Below are 19,848 nucleotides of genomic sequence, written 5' to 3'. Positions count from 1 at the left end.
TGACAGTCCCTTTCGTCCTCCCCAAGCGAGAGGGCTCCATGAGGATTTCACAACTTGGGGTAAAAAAAATGGTACTACTAAAATAAATCTGTTCGATTAGGACTAAGCCAAGTGTTGTCACCACACTCGATAGATGTCGTTGTACGATTTCATATAAATTGTAAATCGCGGTGTCAAGATTCTTTGGCGATTAATGACACTCCGTGGAACAAAAATTCAATTCGTACTAGCTAATGTATGCAACATTGTATTGAATCATTTACTATCTCAGTACCTAGTATTATGCTTAATAAACTGAGATAGTCGATTTCATTTACCACTCTTAAATCGTCTCTTAATATTTTTTTTTTTTTTTTAGAAAAAAACATTGCCCTACTCTCGGATTTCCTCCTGTGTCGTGGGTGCGTTTACATACACACATGTTCACATACACATGACACACAGACCGGAAACAACAATTTGTGGATCACACAAAGAGTGGCTCCGTGCGGGAATCGAACCCGCTACCCATTGCGCGGCAGCCAGTTGCCCAGCCATCAATCATAATTGAGAGTTACTTACCGTGTTAGTCTGAGAGAGCTCCAGGACCTAAACTAACCTCTTGCTTTTAGCTGTCACTTTATATAAAACCGAAAATGTCGTTTAGTGTCACCTATCTTAATTATAAATTCAGAAACCTGGAATTGAAGCGTCTCATGCGCAAAGATTGGAAAGATAGATTTTTCTTTTTTTCTTTTGAGGGGGTAAATATCCAATGACTTCTCCCGCCTTGGGCGAGGCGAGAGGAAGTGAGGCTCTTACTGACTCAAAACCACCCCGTTCCTTCAGCTGCTTTTTAATCGGAGCCCCAATAAACCCGCTAGGTAGTCCGCAGCTTTGGAATCTCTGTTACACTAGACTCATAACGTAACTGGTTAAGAATGCATGTCATTTATCTAATGCCTTATACAATTCGTAAATACAAATAAATACCATAGCGAACAGTAACTTATGTCAATCTTTAATATAGCTTCATGCTTCCTTGTGCGAACTGCTAGGGAGTGGAATTCTTTGCCGGAGTCTGTGTTTCCTGATGGGTATAACCTGGGTGTCTTCAAAGCCCGAGTGAATAGGTTGCTTATGGGCAGACGTGCTCCATCGTAGGCCGCATTATCACTTACCATCAAGCGAGATAGCGGTCAAACGTCGAACTATCAAATATATATAAAAAAAACTAAGCCAAATATTTTTAAACACAATAGGTTTTAAAGCATGCAGCATGTGAAAAATAGGACCTAATATTGCGCCTTGTGGTATCCCTGTATTTCTAATTAGAGCACTAATGATCTCATTTTGCCAAAATTAATTTAATTTAATGTTGTTTAACAGTTAAAATTATGTCGTATGCGGTACTCTACTATATACTCTTATGACTTTAAACTACATATTTATTATCATCTTGTCTGACAAAATACGAAAAATTTGCGAAATAGGCCCAATAGGCTTTAGGGCCAAAAAGTGTATTATTATTTTTTAAGCTAATTTGAACACTATTTACAAATACAGCATTATAACAGCCGCGCCGCATGTCCGTATCATTCCTAGACAACCTACAACATTACGGCTCTTCTGTGGTCAAAGAACATGGAGCTGATCCCACAGAATTTAATACTTGATTTATTTCACTTTTTTCGGCTTTCGTTGAAATATTTAGTTGTATTATGCTTCTGTGGACTAGTAATACTTGTAGTTTCATTTAAATCATATGAGTGATCTCCATACTGTATATTATGAATACAATTATAATTGACTTTGACAAAAAGTTATCATTTCATAACCACTTTTCAAACGCTTGAGACAAATCATACCTGAGGCATCAAGCAGTTATTTTTTTGATGTGAAAGATTAAATTAAAGATTTATTTTTATTTGTATAGAAGCATTATTTCAAAATTGTAAGTGTACATATGTGGGCACTATGTTTGAAACAACCCGATATTTTATTTTATATTCTTTACAAATTGGTTTTATTGTCCCATTAGTTTTGACGTTGTATTGTCATTACATTGTTCCTACATATAGAATATACAATAGGTAAATGATCAAATAATGTATCAGAGATATTGTAAAAAACATTTTTTAAAAAAGAGTAACGATGGAGTTTCTTGCTCGTTCTTCTCCATTCGAAGCAACACTTTGGAACGAGCGCCTAGCTTCACTGACAGACACACTGACGGACAATTCAATTTGACGTTTCAAAAGTGCCTTATTTAGGATTAATTGAAAGAAATGTACATTTTTTTATTTTAAATTCGTGTAGACAGAGTGACACATGTTGTTATTTTCATCAATTCTTCAATTTACTTGTGGGAGAGCCATGCTTCGGTACAAATGGACCATCGCGAGCGGAGTTGTACCACGGTCTCCCAGGAAACCGACGTGAAACAACGATTGCGTTATGTTTCGTCGTGTGAGTGAGGTTACCGGAAGTCATGAGGACTTCTTATAAGGTTCAACGTTGTTTATAACGAAAAATAAAATCCTCTTAATATTGAACATCAACATCGTCTAGTAGTGTTCTGAATACTTTCTACATTATTAAGAAAACAGAGGAGAATATAATTGTCAGCAACCCTACTCTTCTTGTGGGTGCCTTAAAAGCTAAGTCACTACCTATTAGACAGAGACCAGGCAGCAGCGCTCTCTGATAAACCTGAACCTTTTACACTGCGATCTCCAACACGCCTGCCTGCGGAGATTATGGCATACCCCTCTTATGTAGAGGAGCAGTAGACTGTATCCCGCTGCTGGTGTTATCTTGAATAAGTAAAGATACAAAAGTGGGTTTTATTTAGTCACTTGGTTACTCTTTAAAAATAGTCCAGTAGTGGACTGTCACCCGCTGTTGATGCTATTCCAAAGCAATGTAAAGAAAGGCTGCCTCGTTGGCCGAGTGGTTGCAAGTGCGACTGCCGGGCAAAGGGTCTCGAGTTCGATTCCCGGGTCGGTCAAAGTATTAAGTATTATTAGCGGGTTTTTTTCGGTTTTTCGAAAATTTCTTAGTGGTAGCACTGGAAATGTGCTCGGTATATAGCAATAGGCTCACCACCTATTACATGGGACTTATAACATAATTGTGAAAAGTGTGTGTACATTGTATAGCGGCATTACGTGCCGTAATGTGCACCTCTGCCTACCCCTTCGGGGATTAAAGGCGTGACGATATGTATGTATATGTGTAAAGAAAGGTTGAATGAAAAGACAAAAAATATGATATATATGCGTATAATCATTGTTAATATGATAAAAATACATAAAAATACCTAAATATACATTTGTAAAAGACACACGCATTCGAAACTCATACGGGCATTTGTGACGTTATATATTATCCTTATATATTCCTTTAAACATGCCATAATTGTCGTAAAAACTCAGAGATCTTTGTTACATACTAAAACTAAAAAACCTGGACTTATTTCTCTTAAAATAAACAAGAAAATGGTGAAAACTGTCATACAATACATTACTGGGTTATATTTTCTCAAAGGTGTTTTATCAAAGTGACGTTTACTCTCAAAATACTAGATGTTATAATATACCTTATCAAGACATTTAACATACTCAATAGATATATAATAATCTACAAAAGAAAAGATGGTAATTAATGTACGCAAAAATCTGACAACGGTGGTTGACGTTCACAAATAAAATGTTCTATGACATCTGACGTTAGCTGTCAAAACGATATCTGTCAGATGTTTGCTCGCTTGAGTAGATGTCGCCACTAGTCGAGTAAATATCTTAAGGGTAAGTTACACCCAACCTGTCAGATTCTTGTTTTCTTGAGTAGGTGTCGCCACTAGTCGAGTAAACGTTTCACGGGTATGTTATACCCAGGTAATGTAGATGTTGAATGGAAATAAGTCCAATACGGTTTAGAGTTTAGCATGGGCAAGGGGAGGGGTCACATGGGCAAGGTGGTGGTGGTTCACATGGGCAACCGCAGGGTGGGGGCGGGGGAGGCTCGCATGGGCACGGACACGGGCACGGGCATGGGCACGGGCACGGGCATGGACACGGGCAAGGAGATCCGCACGGTCCTCCCAAAGCCCCCAAACCTCCCTGACCTCCCTGCCCTTGCACCAGCGAACAGGTCGACACACAGATAGTCGGAGGCTGAATATTCTGTGGCTTATGTGGTCTTACACAGATCTGGGGTGGATTGATCGGCGCGGGACGAGGTTGGGTCACACTGATGGGCGCTGGTTGAATCGGAGCTGGTTTGGGCACTCTCACCACTAGGGGGGGAGGTTGCACACATGGGACAGGTCCGGGACGAGCGAGAACAGGTGGGGGCGTGATCGGTGGCAGAGGGGGTGGCCTGACGCAGATTGGTGGGGGAGTCACTGGTGGTACCGGTGGTGGTTGTACTGATAGGGCAGGTGGTGTGATCGGCGCCTGTTGCGGTGGTCGCACCAGGATCGGAGGAGGCTGGATGATCACATCTGGGGAAGCACTGATGAAGAAGGTCCCTCCAGGTACAGGGATCGCTTGGAACCCTGCTCCGGTTAGACGTTCAGCGACGTTGTTCTTCTGCAGGAGTACCTTGATGGGTCCATCGCCGCATGGAGCTGGAACGAAGATTACATTTTAAAGCAATCGAAACAATGTAACCAAGTATTGTATTGTGAATCTGATTGAAAAAGAGTAACCTATGGAGTTTCTTGCTCGTTCTTCTCCATAGGAATCTACACTTTGGAATGAGCAAATAGAGCAACTAGAGGACTGACCGATAGACAGACGTTATTAATATTATTATATTTGCTTTGACGTTCAAAAGTGCCATCTTAATCTATTTGAAATATATAATTTTGACTTAAGCTTGCCCCATATAAAAGCACTTTCGGGGAGACTAAGCTCAGCTGCTTATGCAGTTAGACAGATTAGGCAGCTAACGGACGTAGGTACGGCAAGGCTTGTTTATTTTAGTTATTTTCACAGCATAATGTCTTACGGCATTTTGCTGTGGGGGCGAGCTGCGGATGTAGAATCAATTTTTATTTTGCAAAAGCGAGCTATTCGAGCAATATATAACTTGCCCCGTCGCGAATCTTTGAGAGAACTATTTAAAACTATAAACATTCTTACAGTGCCTTCTCAATTCATTTACGAAAATATTATGTACGTGAGAAAAAATCAACAATTGTTTGAAAAAAGAAGCGACAGACACAATTTTAATACGAGAGGTAAAAATAAGTTAGCTATACCGCAATTCCGATTGTCCAAAGTGCAGAAATCCTTCATGGGATTTTGTGTTAAGTGTTACAATAAACTACCAACCACCATACTGAATCTGAACGAGAAAAAATTTAAATCTTGTATAAAGCGTGAACTGTGTAAACAGGCATATTATAAACTGTCAGATTATATTGAAGATAAAAATGTGTGGCAGCATGTTGGTCCGGCTCCACTGGACACTCGCTCACACTAGACAATGCTCTAAGACGATCACTAGTTACACGTTAAATTAAAGTAGTAATTTATTCCAATGTAGTCTAGGGATCCTGTGGCATCAAGCAGTTATTTATTATTTTTTTATTTGAAAAATTAAATTAAAGATTATTTTTTATTTGTATAGAAGCATTATTTCAAAATTGTAAGTGTACATATGTGGGCACTATGTTTGAAACAACCCGCTTTTTTAATTTATATTCTTTACAAATTAGTTTTATTGTCCCATAGTTTTGACGTCGTATTGTCGTTACATTGTTCCTACATATATAGACAATAGGTAAATGATCAAATAATGTATCAGAGATATTGTAAAAAACATTTTTTGAAAAGAGTAACGATGGAGTTTCTTGCTCGTTCTTCTCCATTCGAAGCAACACTTTGGAACGAGCGCCTAGCTTCACTGACAGACAGACTGACGGACAATTCAATTTGACGTTTCAAAAGTGCCTAATTTAGGATTAATTGAAATAAATGCTTTGACTTTGACTTTGACTTTAAGTTCATATAGTTAAGATTGGTAATAATAACCTACTACATGTTCTTTGATGGTTTTAATATAATTACTTGTAAAAGGGCTATTTTGGAGCTCATTTACTGCCTCGTTGGTCGAGTGTTCGTAAGTGCGACTGCCAGACAAATAATCTTAGCTTTTATCACCGGGTCGGCCAAAAGAATTTTTTTGACTGGGCTTTTTTCCAAAGGCACTTTTCGGTTTTTCCAAAATTTCTCAGTAGTAGCACGGAGTCTGGAATTGTGTCCAGTATATGGCAATAGGCCCACCCCCTATTACATGGGACTTATAACACAAATTGTGAAAAGTTGGTGTACATTGTATAGCGGCATTACGTGCCGTAATATGGAGATGCACATGCCTTCCCCCTTTGGGGATGAAAGACATGACGTTGTAGCTTATTAACGGTTTAGGGAACAGAGAGTAAAGTTCCCTAAGAAAAGGAGGATCCTCCGATCAGGCGAGGTGATCATGGCAGGCTTTCTGCTCAACTGTTGTTCGTGGATTTTCTATCCGTGTTATTTCGCATGCAAACTCATTCGCATGCAAACTCATATGTGCGATGCAGGATATTTATGACGTCATCCGTTGATTTGCTAGTCGATAGTCTGTGTGTGACTTCTGTCATCAGTCACTTGTTACTTGTCAATGTGTCGCCACAACGGAATAAAAAAGTGATACTCACACGGTGGTGGTGCGCAGGGATCACATGGGCACGGTGGTGGTACGGGCGGGGGACATGGTGATGGACACGGACAGGGCAGGGGGGGAGGGAGGCACGGACAGTACTGGGGCGCTGGGGCCGCCGCCGCTGACGCTACCAATGCTGGGGACAGAAAGATACACGTTATTAATAGAAGGCACAGTCAAATCATCTTATTCTGTTAGTCTATATGTACAGTCCAAATGTGCTTCGGTGGTTTAAGACTTTTAACTTTTGAACTATAATACTACTGATAAATACAAAACTATATTAGATGAAACGCTCTCAAACGCCGAAAACAGATGATGGTAAAAAAAATACGGAAATCGATATTTATTTTATGTAAAAATATTTGTATTTAATCCACTGCTTAAGGCTGATGTTGCATTAATAACTTGAAAACAAAAACGATCAAAATTATAAAACCAAAAAATTATTTCCGTTTACACCCTGTATTATATAAATATTTTGATTGCACGGTTGGTGCTGTGGCTAAGTAATCGGGTGCCATCCGCAATTGTTGTTCCGGGTCTGGGTGTCATGAGTCATTTGTATGTGAACTTGTATGTTTCTAAACGTATCTACGACACAGGAGGAAATACTAATGTAGGGCAACGTTTTTAAAAAAATACATCAGTAGAATTAACGGAATTAAAAATCACATTAATGAAGAATGCTCTACTAGTTTCGAGTCACAGAGGGACTCTTCATCATGAGCAGCGCGCGCTGACTGCGACATCACGTCAGTCAATCAGTAGGCTGCGCTAGTAGAGCTTTTCTCCATTAATGTACGTGTGTAAACCGTGATTTTTATTTAATTTAGTATGTCTCACGATAGTTATTATAAAATTAAATGTATAAACACTCACCTATTATACCCAATGCCGTAATTCGCCCCATATTTGACAGCCTTGTGTATGAACGAGGGGATTCGCCATCCTTATATACTGAAACCTAAGTCCCATTGTATATATTTACTAACTAACCGTGGTACAACGCTAGACTACACGTTTAAGTTAAACATACTTTACACTTTAATTTTGTGATTAGAGACTTAGAAAAAATTAAACTAAACTGAACTGCTAGGGAGTGGAACTCCTTGCCGGAGTCTGTGTATCCTGATGGGAATAATCTGGGTGTCTTCAAAACTTGAGTGAATAGGTTGCTTTTGGGCAGACGTGCTCCATCGTAGGCCGCATCATCACTTACCATCAGGCGAGATAGCGGCCAAACGTCGACCCATCAAATGTAAAAAAAAACTAGATTTTTCGTCTTCTCTTGTTGTAAGTAATATGATGTGCATCCTAGACTATGGCGATTGTTTCATAATTATAAGTGTAATGGGCAATGCTGGGCCGGTTTGATGGGATTGATACCAAGGCCTCACAGAAAACCGACCTGGAACAACCACCACTACAACTGCAACTGTCAGTCTGACTAATAATTATAATCTACCCCTGTTCCAAATTTCATCCCGATCACTTCAGCCGTTTTCAGGTTGAGAAACACACATACAAAGTTTCGCATTTATAATATTAGTAAGATGTGCCATAACAGGCGTCGCCCTGTGCCCTTACAGGTAATTTAAGTGTGGGCTCGCCATGATTCGGTACTGCTGGGTCGGCTCGACCGGAGTGATACCACGGCAGAGCAGAAAACCGACGTGGAACAACGCTTGCATTGTGTGAGTGAGGTTACCAGAGGCCCTATCACCCCCCTTCCCAATCTTCCGAATCCCCGATTCCCTAACAACCCTTAAATTTCTTACCCCCAAAAGGCCGGCAACGCAATTATGTAACGCCTCTGGTGTTTCAATAAAAATGTTATAATTATCAATATTATGTAAGTAGATTAAGTACCTTTGCGGTGCCTAAAAGGACCCATAGTTGGGACGTATTACTTTATTGAAATTGTAGATCACACTGTCTACTATGGAGGCATTTCATCATCATCATCATCATCAGCCTGTTCTCGTCCACTGCTGGATGCATTAAAGTGATTTAATTTGTTTCAAGTGTCCATGGGCGGCGGCGACTGCTTACCATCAGGTTATCCGTCTGCTCGTTTACCGGCTTAAACGTGCAGATGGTTGCCACCGAGGTGATTTCAATGAGTTACAAATCCCACACTCCCAAATCTTTATCCCCAAAAAACCAGACGCAATTGAAGGGTTCCCCTCAACCAAAAAGAAAGGTGATAAAAAATTCCTATTTCGCCGTAAAAATCTAAGTAATTCCGTAAAGCATAATTTTGCTTTATCTTGGCTGATTATTCACGCTCAGTGGAGCTTTATATAATATTCAACTATATGTAGTATATAAGAGGAGGTGATGGCAAGCAGTATGTACGGATTCGGCAATAATGGGTCTTCAGGCTTTTCTGGTACTTGGTAAGAAAATACTTTTATTTATTATGTACTATCAAACTCGGTCAAGTATTTTTTAGAATGGACGCAAGATATGGAAAAAAATAGCCTTTTATACATATAACAAACGTTTCTTTTAAAGGGAGCCTCCTTTATTTTTGAAGTTGGTTAAAAAGTTTCTAGATGCCTGCCAAAAAATACCAAAATCTATAATATAAAAATACGTCGGGTTTTCCTTCCTGACGCTATAACTCCAGAACGCATGAACCGATTTTCACGGTTTTGCATTCGTTGAAAAGGTCTCGGGTTCCATCAGGTTTGTAGTAAATAAAATTCAGGAAAAATTCAAGAGAAAGCAGGAACACAGGGAAAATCATTGGAGGCGAAACGGAGTTCGCCAGGTTTGCTAGTCTATAATATAAAGATAAGTTGGGTTTTCCTTCCTGATGCTATAACTCCAGAACGCATAAACCGATTTCCACGGTTTTGTATTCGTTGGAAAGGTCTCGGGCTACATGAAGTTTACAGCTAATAAAATCCAAGAAAATTTCAAAAGAAAAGCAGGAACACAAGAAAAATCATTAGTGGCGAAACGGAGTTCGCCTAGCAATTTCTAATTATAATTTTGAAATCGCCAACCCGCATTGAGCAAGCGTGGCGATACATGCCCAAACCTCCGTGTGAGAAGAGGCCTTTGGTCAGCAGTGACCTCTTATAGGCAGTTGATGTGTGATATTTTTACAATCTCACACCCTCAAACCAGCGAAGGTTTGAAGGGTGTGAGAAGGGCGATTGGTCTGCAGTGGCCACATCATAGGCTGATGATTCTAACACCCCTTAAACCCTTTACAGCTCTGATCAGCGCAGCAGCGGCAGCACCATGGCGGTGTTACAGCACTTGTGATGGCAGCACGGTCTGCATTGGAGAGAGTGGACAGCCATCGATCAGCCCACCATCAATCTGCATCGGCAGGCCGTGTCCCCCCTGCACGGGACCGGCAACAGTCTACACCCCGTGCCAGTGCCCGTGCCCATGCCCACCCCCTCCTTGCCCGTGTCCCCCGCCCTGCCCGTGTCCATGCCCACCCCCTGCCTGCCCATGCCCCTGTCCAGAGCCACCCCCACCAGCATGCCCTTGCCCTTGCCCCTGCTACTAAATAAATAGTAGAAAAAACAAATTTGGATGAAACATTTTTTTGGATGATGATAAAATTATTAAATTTTTTAGAATTTTTTTTTTCGATTATGTTTGAAATGGAATGAAAAAATATTGGGTTATTTGTTTTATAATAATTTTTTTGGCTGAAATTTGTAATTGTTGATTTTTTTGGTTATTTACCTATCAGTTTACACAGAAATGTCATTGTGATTCGGTTTTTATTGGAAAAAGAAAATAATATATTGAATGTCGTTTTGTTTTTTATTTTTTACTTTTTTTTCTTGTTTTTTACGTACCTATAATCAGTATAAACTGACCTTCGAAAGTACGGAAAGGTCATACAAAGCGAGTCCATGATAAACTGGATATCATACAGTATGGAGATCACTCATATGATTTAAATGAAACTACAAGTAGTACCTACTCGTCCACAGAAGTATAATACAACTAAATATTTCAACGAAAATCGAAAATAAAAAATAAATTAAATTTCAAAGAAATAAATAATTAAATAAATCGAGTATTACAGAATTTATTCTGTGTGTACAGCTCCATGTTCCTTGACCACAGAAGAGCTGTAATGTTGTAGGTTGTCTAGGAATGTTACGGACATGCGGCGCGGCTGTTATAATGCCGTATTTGTAAAGAGTGTTCAAATAAGCTCAAAAAAAATGCACTTTTTGGCTTACCCATTGGGCCTATTTCGCTCAAGATTATACAAATATGTGGTTTAAATTAAGTCATAAGAGGTTTCCCCATACGGTATAGTTCGTTGGATGAATTCTTGTGCGATTAAAATAGCATTCAGAGTACGGAATATAAAGCCAAACTCAATACCATTTCCATTCAATATCCACGCAATACAGTTGCAATTTGCACTAGTGTTGCAATTCACCGGAGCTACGGACTACCTAGCGGGTTTACCGGGGCTCCGGCTCGAAAAGCAGGAGTAGGAACGGGGTGGTTTTTAGTCAGTAAGAGTCTGACACTCCGTCTCGCCCCACTCAAGGCGGGAGAAGTAATTGGATGATTTTCTCCACTTAATTTTTTAAGGTTCTTAGATAAAATATTTTAAAATAAAATTAGACTGTATATTTTAATACAAGGTATATTTAATAGTAGCTGCTGTCTACGGCTTTGTCCGCGTAGAATAACGATTTCTGACATAATTTGGACTTTTGACTTTAAAAGTATCCCAAGTTACTCCTTAGTGCATCAGCTACTTGCCCTTAAAACTCCCGTCAAAATCAGTCAAGCCATTTCAGAGATTAATCAGAACAGACAGACAGACAAAAGAAGAACATTAGAAGAAGAAATGTATTTAGCAAAATTAGGTCTACCAAAAACCATTTTTAAGTAATTTTTTAAGCTCCAGTCCACGCTGACGTTGGCTATATCTTTTATTTCAATAATGCCGTTATTATTAACTTAATAAATATGTTTATGGTATAAGCCGGTAAACGAGCAAACGGATTATTATGTCATCGGCCTATTCACGTAACTGTTTGTCGACTCGACACACGAGACCCTACTTTGACTGCATGGTTGGTGCGGTGGCTGGGCAACTAGCTGCCGCGCAACGGGTAGCGGGTTCGATTCCCGCACGGAGCAACACTTTGTTTGATCCACAAATTGTTGTTTCGGGTCTGGGTGTCATGTGTATGTGAACTTGTATGTTTGTAAACGCACCCACGACACAGGAGAAAATCCTATTGTGGGGCAACGTTAAAAAAAAAAAACTTATCATCATCATCAGCCGATATACGTCCACTGCTATACAAAGGCCTCCCCTTGCTCCTCCACGTAGAACGACAAGCCGCCACCTGCATCCACTGGCTCCCCGCCACTCTGACGATGTCGTCGGTCCACCTAGTGGCATAGACCTGCCGCACCTCTGATCCTAGGTCTCCACTCCAATCGAGCACTTTCATAGCCTTTTGCCGTTCCTACTAATCCTACCAATTTTTTTACCTTTTTTTTACCACCACAGATGGGGCCCAGTAGGGCTGATGCCTGATCCGGAGCTGCGGACTACCTAGCGGGTTTACCAGGGCTCCGGCTCGAAAAGCAGGAATAGGAACGGGGTGGTTTTTAGTCAGTAAGAGTCTGACACTCCCTCTCGCCTCGCCCAAGGCGAGAAAAGTCATTGGTTGATTTTCCCCCTCAAAAAAAAAAAAGCATAAAAAGCAACTGGATCTCAATCACCTCAGCCCTTTTTATGGGGTATAAGATTGAGGTATAAATCCGACCGGAGCTTAGGACGACCTAGCGGGTTATCACGGCTCTAGGAACGGGGTGGTTTTTAGTCAGTAAGAGTCTGACACTCCCCTCTCGTCTCGCCCAAAGTCAGAGAAGTCATTGGATGATTTTCCCCTTCAAAAAAGTGGTTAAAAATTCAAAGGTTTATAATTTTATTTATAAGTACGAAAACGAATTAAAAATGTTTACTTTCTCGAAGAAATTCTTAGTTTTTCTTTAAAAAAGCCTTGCCCCTCTTTATCATTATCTCCTGTGTCGTGGATGCGTTTACAAACATACAAGTTCACATACACATGACACCCAGACCCGGAACAACAATTTGTGGATCACACAAAGAGTTGTTCCGTGTGGAAATCGAACCCGCGGCACGCACGGCAGTCAGTTGCCCAGCCACCGCATCAACTGTGCAGTCAATTTAAAAAATTGACACCCCAACTAAGGATCTACACAAAATTATAACAGAGACCGTGCAGCAGCGCTCTCTGATAAACCCGAACCTTTTACACTGCGATCTCCAACCCGCCTGCCTGCGGAGATTATGGCAAACCCTCTTAGAACGTATGTAGATGAATTTTCTTGCTCGTTCTTCTCCATTCGAAGCTACACTTTGGAACGAGCACCTTTAGCTTTACTGACGGACAATTCAATTTGACGTTTCAAAAGTGCCTTATTAAGGATTAATTTGATTTGATTTTGACTTTGACTGCCTCGTTGGTCGAGTGGTCGCAAGTGCGACTGCCGGAAAAGGGGTCTCGGGTTCGATTCACGGGTCGGGCAAAGTATTACTGGTACTGGTACTAAAATTCTCAGTGGTAGCACGGAGTCTGGAAATGTGCCCGGTATATGGCAATAGGCTCACCACCTATTACATGGGACTTATAACACCAATGGTGAAAAGTGTGTGTACATTGTATAGCGGCATTACGTGCCGTAATGTGCACCTCTGCCTACCCCTTCGTGGATAAAAGGCGTGACGTTGCGTACTTTGGTTTTGACTTTAGAGGAGGCTTAAATCCAGTGGACTGTAAAAACGATGGTGGTAAATGAAACAAAGATTATAATAACTTAAATATAATTTTATACTTTCAATAAGCCGTTTATGAAATTCATGGGTAATGTCAGAGGGAGAGTAAGCAGAGATAGAGGGTTATTCTGTTGAGGGTCCGGAGTGCTGGTGGCAGGACTCGCGGCTTGTGGTGAGGCCGAAGATAGGCTCGCCATTACTGTGAATATAGACAAATATAAAGCTGTTATCTCTATATATAAAAATCAATTGCTGTTCGTTAATCTCACTAAAACTCGAGAACGGCTGGACCGATTTGGCTAATTTTGGTCTTGAATTATTTGTGCAAGTCCAGGGTAGGTATAAAAGGTGAGAAAAGAAAATTTTTGAGGCGGTACGAAGTTTGCCGGGTCAGCCAGTTTTAGTATAATTTTAAGTGTTAAATAAAAACAAAAAAAAAACTGTGGAATGAGCTGTCGTCGGCTGTATTTCCGAACCGATACGATCTTCAAACCTTCAAGAAAAGAGCGTACTCCTTTTTCAAAGTCCTGTGGTTTCTCTGGTGTTACGGGTGTCCATGGGTGGCGCTGATCGCTTACCATCAGGTGACTATTACATAAAAAAGTGTGTAGAGCCATGCTTCGGCACGAATGAGCCGGCTCGACTGGAGTAATACTACGGCCGAGCAGGAAACTGACGTGAAACAATGATTGTGTTGTGTGAGTGAGTGGACACTCACTACTTACCTGTATCATCCATAGCACACAACTATAATTACCCCCCTTCCCAATATTCCCAATCCCCGATTCCTCAACAACCCTCAAATTCCTAACCCCCAAAAGGCCGGCAACGCACTTGTAACGCCTCTGGTGTTTCAAGTGTCCATGGGCGGCGGCGAATGCTTACCATCAGATGATCGTTCAGTAGTTTCTGCGTGATTGACAGTCGAACATCCAAACAAACAAACTTTCATATTTAAAACATTGAGTGTGACACACTTTGACGCTTTGACTGAATATTAGTTTTACATTATTCTCACATAATTGAACTAACGAAACAATGTAACCAAGTATTGTATTGTGAATCTGATTGAAAAAGAGTAACCTATGGAGTTTCTTGCTCGTTCTTCTCCATAGGAATCTACACTTTGGAACGAACAAATAGAGCAACTAGAGGACTGACCGACAGACAGACGTTATTAATATTATAATATTTGATTTCACGTTTAAAAGTGCCTTCCTGGTCTATTTGAAAAAATGATTTTGACTTTGTGCTGTGAAGTATGATTTACTACAAATATTGAACACTCACCACTAAAAAGAAATAAAATAAATATAAATTTGCTAACACCCATTGTTTCGACACATAGGTACGCGACTAATATTAAAATATAATATAATATAAACTAATTTATATAAATTATAACGCTTTGTTTTATTATATGTTATATATAAAGTGAAAATAATCAATTTGTACATGACGAATCGATTTTATATAATGTTTATAATAATATATAATAATTATTATTTTCATATACAAGGCTTTTTATATGACTTTTCTTTTTCATATTAATGTTTAGCTAATTCATAAAACTTCGGTCTGCCTCGTTGGTCGAGTGGTCGGATAAGGGGTCTCGGATTCGATTCCCGGGTCGGGCAAATTATTTCTGGACTTTTTTCGCACGGAGTCTGGAATTGTGTCTAGTATATGGCAATAGGCTCACCCCCTATTACATGGGACTTATAACACAAATGGTGAAAAGTGAGTGTACATTGTATAGCGACATTACGTGTCGTAATGTGCATCTCTGCCTACCCCTTCGGGGATAACAGGCGTTATGTTATACTAGGCACACTAGAAACTCATACAACTGCGTCCACTGATCCGCATCGTACGGACCGCATTATCAGCAATGCCTCTACATGCGATGCGTACTGATGACGTCATACGGAATGCGTGCGATGCGTGCGATGCGGGTCTGTGGACGCTTACTGACGCATGTGGTTATGTATGTATGTATATAAAATAATAAATAACTCATATTATTCATATACGTACCACGCTTTGGTTTTATTTAAACAAAATTATCAAGTGAAGTATTTTTGAACTATATTTTAATGTAACGGTAATAATTTAACTGCGCAGTTGGCGCGGTGGCTGGGTAACCGGCTTCTCTATTGCTTATACCACGGGGAGTGCTCTGAAGAATTGTTTGGTCTGATACCTTTTCTTGTTGAGGGATAAATAATACTGTGACTTGGGCGAGGCGAAAGGGAGTGTCAGTCTCTTACTGACTAAAAACCACCCCGTTCCTACTCCTGCTTTTCGAGCCGGAGCCCTGGTAAACCCACTAGGTAGTCCGCAGCTGGTCTGACTTACACAACAACACTTCTATCCCCATCATATAGATGGTTGGCAGGCCACAACTGTGCGCTTCTCGCGCAACTTTCTGCCTCGCACAGCAAAACTGTGGAATGAACTGTCGTCGGCGGTATTTCCGAACCGATACGACCTTCAAACCTTCAAGAAAAGAGCGTATTCCTTTTTAAAAGGCCGGTAACCTGTGTATCCTGTGTTGTCCATGGGCGGTGATCGATTACCATCAGGTGATCTGCCTGCTCGTTTGCTGTCTATCCCATAAAAAATATGTGTCGCCGGTGATTCCCGCATAGAACAACTCTTTGTGTGATCCTCAAGTTATTCCGGGTCTGGGTGTCATGTGTATGTGAACTTGTATGTTTGTAAACGCACCCACGACATAGGAGACAATCCTAGTGTAGGACAATGTTTTATTTAAATATGTTTTATCCGTCTAAAAAATGCTATGCTGAAAACCGCATCCAAATCAGTTCACAAACATACATACATACATACAGGTCAAAGAGAGAACCTCCTTTTTAAAGTCAGTCTATTATAATATCATCTATTCATATTCAAAATAATGAAAATCTAGGCTTCAAATTCCAAAAAAAAAAAAACAGAAAAAAAGACTTCCTGAAAACATTTCACTCATTCAGTCAACAAAACAAAACTGAAAAAAATAAATAAAACAAACTTTCAAATGAAAACACCATTCGCAGAGTCGTTAATTATCGTCTCTTGAATAGCCTGGACTACTGCCTACCCCCTATTAAATCAAATAGGCGTAAAGATAAACTGTGACTTAAGAGTCGAGGGATAAAAATAACTTTTTTTTTATTGTATAAAAGTTCCACAAAATAGAGAGTTTAGGACCCGTATTGCTTACTTTTTTATGGTATAAGCCGGTAAACGAGCTGACGGATCACCTGATGGTAAGCAATCGCCGCCGCCCATGGATACTTGAAACACCAGAGGCGTTACAAGTGGGCGTCGGGGATCGCGTGACGATCTCCGGCCACCGTAAGTGCGGGTCTGCGGACGGCGAGCAAGGGTAGCTCGCCGCCCGACCAGAACCAGACCCGTGCGTACGGCGCGTCGCGTTCCGCGCGCGCCTCAAAGAGCCAGACCACCACAGATGGGGCCCAGTAGGGCTGATGCCTGATCCGGAGCTGCGGACAACGTAAAAGGTTACCGGGGCTCCGGCTCAAAGCAGGAGAAGGAACGGGGTGGTTTTTAGTCAGTAAGAGTCTGACACTCCCTCCCGCCTCACCCAAGGCGGGAGAAGTCATTGGATGATTTTCCCCTTCAAAAAAAAAAAAAAAAAGAGGCGTTACAAGTGCGTTGCCGGTCTTTAGGGGGTTAGGAATTTAAGGGTTGTTGGGGAATCGGGGATTGGGAAGATTAGGAAGGCGGAAATTGGGCCTCCGGTAACTATACTCACACAACGCAAGCGTTGTTTTACGTCGGTTTCCTGTGAGGCCATTACGATCAAGCCGACCCATTCCGTGCCGAAGCATGGCTCTCCCAGACTTAAACTGATATTATAAATGTGAAAGTTTATGAGTTTGTTTGTATGTCTGTTACACAAGCACGTCTAAACGGATGAAGGGATTGGGATGAAATTTGGAACACGGGTAGAAGTGTCGGAGAGCCATGCTTCGGCACTACTGGGCCAGCTCGACCGGAGTGATACCACGGCCGAGTGGTATACCGACGTGAAACAACGCTTGTGTTGTGTGAGTGAGGTTACCGGAGGCCCTATTACTACCCTCCCCTTCCAATTTTTCCCGAAAATTTTCCGTTCACAAAAATATGTCAACCTGTTTACATGTTACCATTAGCTCATGACGATACCTAAGTACTTGTGATCATTATTGAATCAATTTTATAAAAATATAAGACGGAACCCAGAGTTGAAATCGCCTTCATACTGTTTTTATTTTACTTTCAATTCATTAAATTCAACCGGGTTTTGCCCTGTGATTCTCAAACTTTCCGATAACCTTTTTAAAGTCGACTTCAAAAAATGAAAAATGGGAGAGGTTTTTAATAATACATTTTAATTAAGGCGTCTATAATTAGACTAATATTATAAATGTGAAAGTTTGTTTGTTTGGATGTTTGTCGGTCAATCATGCTGAAACTACAATTTTGACGAAATTTGGTATACAAATAGGGTATGAGCTGACTTATTGGAATTATCTGGACTTTAATAGAGACTATGACCTCTGAGTTTGTTTCGGCATTTCTTCTCAGAGTAGTCGGATAGGAAATGCCGGCCTCATCTAGTTATTTGAAATATTGACGTGTAAAAGAGTTACATTGTAACCTATTTGCAAAATGTATATCATTTATCACTATCATTTATGACTTGGGTGATAGGATACCTACTTTTTATCCCACGGGAACGCGGGCGAAGCCGGTAGCAGACTCTCAACGGATCTTGGCAGGTCTGAACTACGTGCAGAAGGCTGCGCAATAAGTATAAAGGGTCAATTATATTTAGACATAGTCAATCTCTAGCCTAGATCGCCGCCCCCCGCACCTCGCCTCATGCCACCATTTGGTTCTAAAACAGACTTATTGCGCAGCCTTCTGCCAGAACTTCAGACCTGCCAAGTTTCGTTGACAGTACTGTACGTGCTATGGATGCGTGCTATAGATGCGTGCTATGGATTGACTTTCCTATTATCGATACATCGCATACTCGAGCTACGCATCTTCCTCGCACAGCTACATAGCTTAGTATCAGTGGAAACGGTCACATAGTTTCACAGCTTAGCTATTACACCTTCGTAGCATAGCTATATAGCACATCTCTGGTGGAAAAGCACCTTCGTAATCTATACTAATATTATAAAGCTGAAGAGTTTGTTTGTTTGTTTGTTTGTTTGAACGCGCTAATCTCCGGAACTACTGGTCCGATTTGAATAATTCTTTGTGTTGGATAGTCCATTTATCGAGGAAGGCTATAGGCTATAAAACATCGCGCTATGACCAATAGGAGCCGAGCAGAGCGGGTGAAACCGCGCGGAAGTAGCTAGTATTTAATATTTTAAAATTAAAAAAATGTTGAGAACCACTGCGCTTCTATTTAACTTCATTGACATTAAAAAAGTTTTTTTTAATTAAAAATAGCAGAAGGAGAAGTGTTCCCATTGAAATGTAGAGAGAATGGGAGGAAAGGATACCTTTTATTTATTTCTTTAAAACTAGCTTCTGCCAGTGGCTTCGTCCGCGTTCTCGTGGGATAAAAAGTAACCTGTGTGTTATTCCAGACCATAATCTACCCCTGTTCCAAATTTTATCCCGATTCCTTCAGTCGTTTTGACGTGATTGAGTAACATACATACCAATTTTCGCATTTATAATATTACTAGTAGGTAAGAGGGAAGATACAAAGACATACTGTTAAGTGTGTGCTCGCCATGTTTCGGCACTGCTGTGTCGGCTCGACCGGAGTGATACCACGGCCGAGCAGTACACCGACGTGAAACAACCACAGCGTTGTGTTTCGTTGTGTGAGTTCGGTTACCGGAGGCCCAATTACCCCCTTCCCAATCTTCCCAATCCCCGATTTCCCAATAACCCTTAAATTCCTAATTCCCAAAAGGCCGGCAACGCACGCAGAGGTTTCCATACTTCTTTAGCTTCCATCACATTCATACATCTGTTCATATAATATGTTATGTTTGATATGACATATTAAGGCTACGATGTCATATATAAAACTAATAAATTACCGTCATATCGATCCGTGATACAGCGATAAGATTGATGACGTTTCCATGTAAACATTATTACTTTTATACAAGCTCATACGTCGGCGTTACTTGCAAGAAATAACAGATTTTTATCAAAAAAAAAATGATTGTGTAAACATTGCCTCTCCTACTGGGATTTTCTCCTGTGTCGTGGGTGCGTTTACAAATATACAAGTTCACATACACATGACACCCAGACCCAAAACAACAATTTGTGGATCACACAAA

General features: G+C 40.6%; 3 protein-coding genes across 3 annotated transcripts in view; 2 read left to right on the top strand and 1 right to left on the bottom strand.

The window, feature by feature from the left end:
* LOC126911813 (igLON family member 5-like) overlaps positions 1 to 19,848 on the top strand; it is a 137,101-nt gene that overhangs the window by 50,680 nt on the left and 66,573 nt on the right. The window lies entirely within an intron of this gene.
* LOC118280935 (uncharacterized) lies at positions 3,786 to 7,682 on the bottom strand. The gene is made up of 3 exons (XM_050700776.1): positions 7,579 to 7,682; positions 6,692 to 6,832; positions 3,786 to 4,612 (listed from the first exon to the last, which is right to left on the bottom strand). The coding sequence occupies exons 1-3, from the start codon at positions 7,607 to 7,609 to the stop codon at positions 3,924 to 3,926; spliced, it is 861 nt and encodes a 286-aa protein (XP_050556733.1). The 5' UTR covers positions 7,610 to 7,682; the 3' UTR covers positions 3,786 to 3,923.
* Positions 8,955 to 10,246, top strand: LOC126911840 (small proline-rich protein 2H-like). The gene is made up of 2 exons (XM_050700800.1): positions 8,955 to 9,098; positions 9,927 to 10,246. The coding sequence occupies exons 1-2, from the start codon at positions 9,071 to 9,073 to the stop codon at positions 10,229 to 10,231; spliced, it is 333 nt and encodes a 110-aa protein (XP_050556757.1). The 5' UTR covers positions 8,955 to 9,070; the 3' UTR covers positions 10,232 to 10,246.

Source organism: Spodoptera frugiperda, chromosome 19, assembly GCF_023101765.2.
Source record: "Spodoptera frugiperda isolate SF20-4 chromosome 19, AGI-APGP_CSIRO_Sfru_2.0, whole genome shotgun sequence".
Classification (NCBI taxonomy): Eukaryota; Metazoa; Arthropoda; class Insecta; order Lepidoptera; family Noctuidae; genus Spodoptera; species Spodoptera frugiperda.
This window is presented reverse-complemented; position numbering and strand designations above follow the sequence as displayed.

Coding starts and splice junctions, on each gene's coding strand:
- LOC126911840 (XM_050700800.1), top strand. CDS start 9,071: ATGGGTCTTCAGGCTTTTCTGGTACTTG. Junction 9,099..9,926: donor TCAGGCTTTTCTGGTACTTG/GTAAGAAAATAC, acceptor AACCCTTTACAG/CTCTGATCAGCGCAGCAGCG.
- LOC118280935 (XM_050700776.1), bottom strand. CDS start 7,609: ATGGGGCGAATTACGGCATTGGGTATAATAG. Junction 6,833..7,578: donor TACGGCATTGGGTATAATAG/GTGAGTGTTTAT, acceptor TTCTGTCCCCAG/CATTGGTAGCGTCAGCGGCG. Junction 4,613..6,691: donor TCCCTGCGCACCACCACCGT/GTGAGTATCACT, acceptor TCTTCGTTCCAG/CTCCATGCGGCGATGGACCC.